The 2949-nt window shown below is 38.4% G+C and overlaps 1 protein-coding gene across 2 annotated transcripts; it reads left to right on the top strand.

Moving 5' to 3' along the window:
- Positions 1-823: 823 nt before the first annotated feature.
- On the top strand, positions 824-2140 carry LOC110878306. Of its 2 annotated transcripts, XM_022126585.2 has the most exons (3): positions 824-1388; positions 1470-1532; positions 1979-2140. In XM_022126585.2, exons 1-3 carry the CDS (start codon positions 891-893, stop codon positions 2051-2053), a joined length of 636 nt encoding a protein of 211 aa, XP_021982277.1. In that variant the 5' UTR covers positions 824-890; the 3' UTR covers positions 2054-2140. The 2 variants fall into 2 exon arrangements, with proteins under 2 accessions (XP_021982277.1, XP_035840689.1); XM_035984796.1 differs by lacking the exon at positions 1470-1532.
- Positions 2141-2949: the final 809 nt, after the last annotated feature.

The following is a 2949-nucleotide window of genomic DNA, read 5'->3' as shown; positions in this document are numbered from 1 at the left end:
CGATGTGAATAAAAGGAACTAACATATCATCATCCATCATCTCGATCCCTTAAAACTAACAAAATCACAGATCATCATCCATCACAAAATCACAAATCATCATCCGTCTCCCCTCTACCACCGTACACCCTCCACCACCGTCTCCCCTCCACCACCGTCTCCCCTCCACCATCGTCACCGTAAACCCTCCACCACCACCACCACCGTCTCTGACCACACTGTAAAAGCAGATTATTTACCTGGTTTTCAACAATACTTTTGTTACACCATCGTAGATCGAACATAGAAGGTTCCAGATCTGCTAAACTTCCGGCGGTTTAGGGTTTCAGTATCGACTTTGATGGTGACAGCGGTGGTGGCGCTTTAGGGTTTCAGTGGTGGCGGAGTTCACGGTAGTGGTGGTGGTGGGAAGGGGGTGGAGGTGGCGGTGGTGGCGGTGGTAGTGGTGCTATAGAGAGAGAGAAGAGAGAGAGAGGGAGGAGGTGGCGGTTGTGGTGCTATAGAGAGAGAGAGAGAGAAGAGAGAGAGAACTGATTATGATCATCATCATCCTCAATATATATTAAAAAAAAACTAAAACAAATGAAATTTAAAAAATGACCAAAATGCCCCTGCACTAAAGGACAAAATAGGAGGTTGTAACAGTCAAAAAAATGAGGTTTTTGAATTTTGGACTAAAATGGCAACAAAATGCAAACCACAGGGACCCAGATGTAATAAGTTTGAGATTTGGACTAAAATGGCAAAACTGGCCAAACCACAGGGACCAAAATGGCAGTTTACTCTATTATATATCATAACAAAAGCCCTCTTCTTCCCCAAATCAATCTCATTTCAAAACCCTAATTTTTCTCCAACAACCTGCAACATGACTGTCAGATCTTGAATTCATGATTGTCTGTGCAACCTCAGAAACTGAGTGGGGCTGTCTTTTATGGGTCTTTGGGACATTCCCTGTTCTTGATGCAAATTTCTACGGACGCTCAATCTTTTCAATGGAGAAAGAGCTAAAGAAAATGGGTGTAACTACCCAATTTGAAGATGGTGCCAAGTTTGTGGCTGCTGGACTTTACTTACATGAGTGTTCAAGTAGCATTACTCCTGCAAGTGTTTATGCGTTGCTGGATTCTCTCAAGAGACTCAAAGAAAGGAAACTAGAGATCCCTGCTAAGTTTCTTGATAAACTATTCCAGAAGAATTGGTTAAAACCCCATTTTGGATACAAACGCCCGAACGAGTGTTTGCTTTTCTATTCTGCCTGGGATTCTTTCTTGAAACGCGATGATGGTCCGTTCATTGATGAACAGTTTTACGGATCTCGTATTGAATCCTACAAGGAGGAGCTCACTTTTCTAGAGGTGATAACCGATATTAACAACAGATCCCAGGTGATTGCTAGTTATCTTGACTCTCAATCCAATTTTGAAAGAATCAATCGTTTCTACAAATATCTGTATGATTTCAAATAGGAGCTTGTTGATGACGACGACAAAAAAAAATGGCTACCAAGAGGAACTGATAACGGAGAGTGGGTATGGCGGACTTAGGATTTTATTTCAATGGGGTCCATTTTCGGGTCGGTCCTCGTTCGGGTCAAGTTAAAGTGAGGTTTGAACTAGATTTTTTTTAAAAAAAATAAGAAAAATGGGCTTATTAAGGATTGAACCCTTGACCTCTTGGTGGAAAAGAGGGAGATTTACCACTACACAAGCTTTCTTTTTATTTCTATGGTGTCCACCTAATTGTATTTATGGGGTCCATATACAATTTAATATATCGAATCTACTACTTTTTTTAAAAAGATTGGGGTCCGGAGACCCTGGTGGCACCAATGTGGGTCCGCCCCTGGCCTCAAGATTGCGTTCTTTATGACAAAAACAATCTGTTTGGTGGTCTGTTGTATGTATATATATAGTTATATATATATATATATATATATATATATGAACACACATATATATACCATGAATTGTTGCAGGTGGAGACATCTGAGGAGTTGAACCAAGAAATAGACGATGAATTATATTGTTGCATGTTGTTGGAGAGAAATTAGAGTTTTGAAATGGGATTGATTTGGGGAAGAAGATGGCTTTTGTTATGATATATAATATTTTTTTCTTTTAGAGTAAATTACAAGTTTTGTCTTTATGTTTACACCAAATTGCAGGCGGTGTCCTTTACCTTTAAAATTAACGGGTTTTGTACTTAATGTTTCAAAATCTTTCATGGTATGTCCTTTGAGCCTAACCCAGTTTATTTTTTTAGGTTAAATCTGGTCATGTGTCTTGCATATGAGGGCATTTTTGTCATTTTATCTTTCCTGAGACTAGTGTGTAAATAGTTAATATTCAAGGACAATTTAAAAAACATATAAATAAAAAAAGAGTAACCTTCCGTTTTGCTCCATGTGGTTTTGTCACTTTAACGATTTTGCCCCAAATCTTTAAAAATAGTCATTTTCCTCCAATAATTTGCTATGGTTTTTCCATTTTGCTCCCCGCCTCTAACTCCATCCAAATTGTCTGTTTTTTTTCCATTTTGTTTCCCGCAATGAGCAAAATGAAAAAACCATAGCAAACTATTGGAGGAAAATGACTATTTTTAAAGGTTTGGGGCAAAATCGTTAAAAAGACCAAACCACAGGGAGCAAAACAGAAGTTTACTCCAAAAAATATAAAAAGCTTAAACTCTCTCTCTCTCCCTTCTCTCTCTGTGTCGCTCGCTCATATACACACGATATACACACAAACTCTCAAAATTCATCGAAAATAACCTCTGATTTCACTCAATTCACGCACAAAGGCACTAGTTTACCCTGTAATTCGTTTGATTCTTGCATCAATTTATTCAAATATTATGGTCTGATTTCACACTCTGTTTCTTGAATTTGTGTTCATACTCTGAAACATTCAAAATTCGTCTAAATCAGCCTCTGATTTCACCCATTTC

This window comes from Helianthus annuus, chromosome 15, assembly GCF_002127325.2.
Source record: "Helianthus annuus cultivar XRQ/B chromosome 15, HanXRQr2.0-SUNRISE, whole genome shotgun sequence".
NCBI classification, from domain to species: domain Eukaryota; kingdom Viridiplantae; phylum Streptophyta; class Magnoliopsida; order Asterales; family Asteraceae; genus Helianthus; species Helianthus annuus.
The sequence above is the reverse complement of the archived record's forward strand: the minus strand, read 5'-3'. Positions and strand labels throughout refer to the sequence as shown.

Coding starts and splice junctions, on each gene's coding strand:
- LOC110878306 (XM_022126585.2), top strand. CDS start 891: ATGATTGTCTGTGCAACCTCAGAAACTGAGTGGGGCTGTCTTTTATGG. Junction 1,389..1,469: donor ATATTAACAACAGATCCCAG/GTGATTGCTAGT, acceptor GATTTCAAATAG/GAGCTTGTTGATGACGACGA. Junction 1,533..1,978: donor GAACTGATAACGGAGAGTGG/GTATGGCGGACT, acceptor GAATTGTTGCAG/GTGGAGACATCTGAGGAGTT.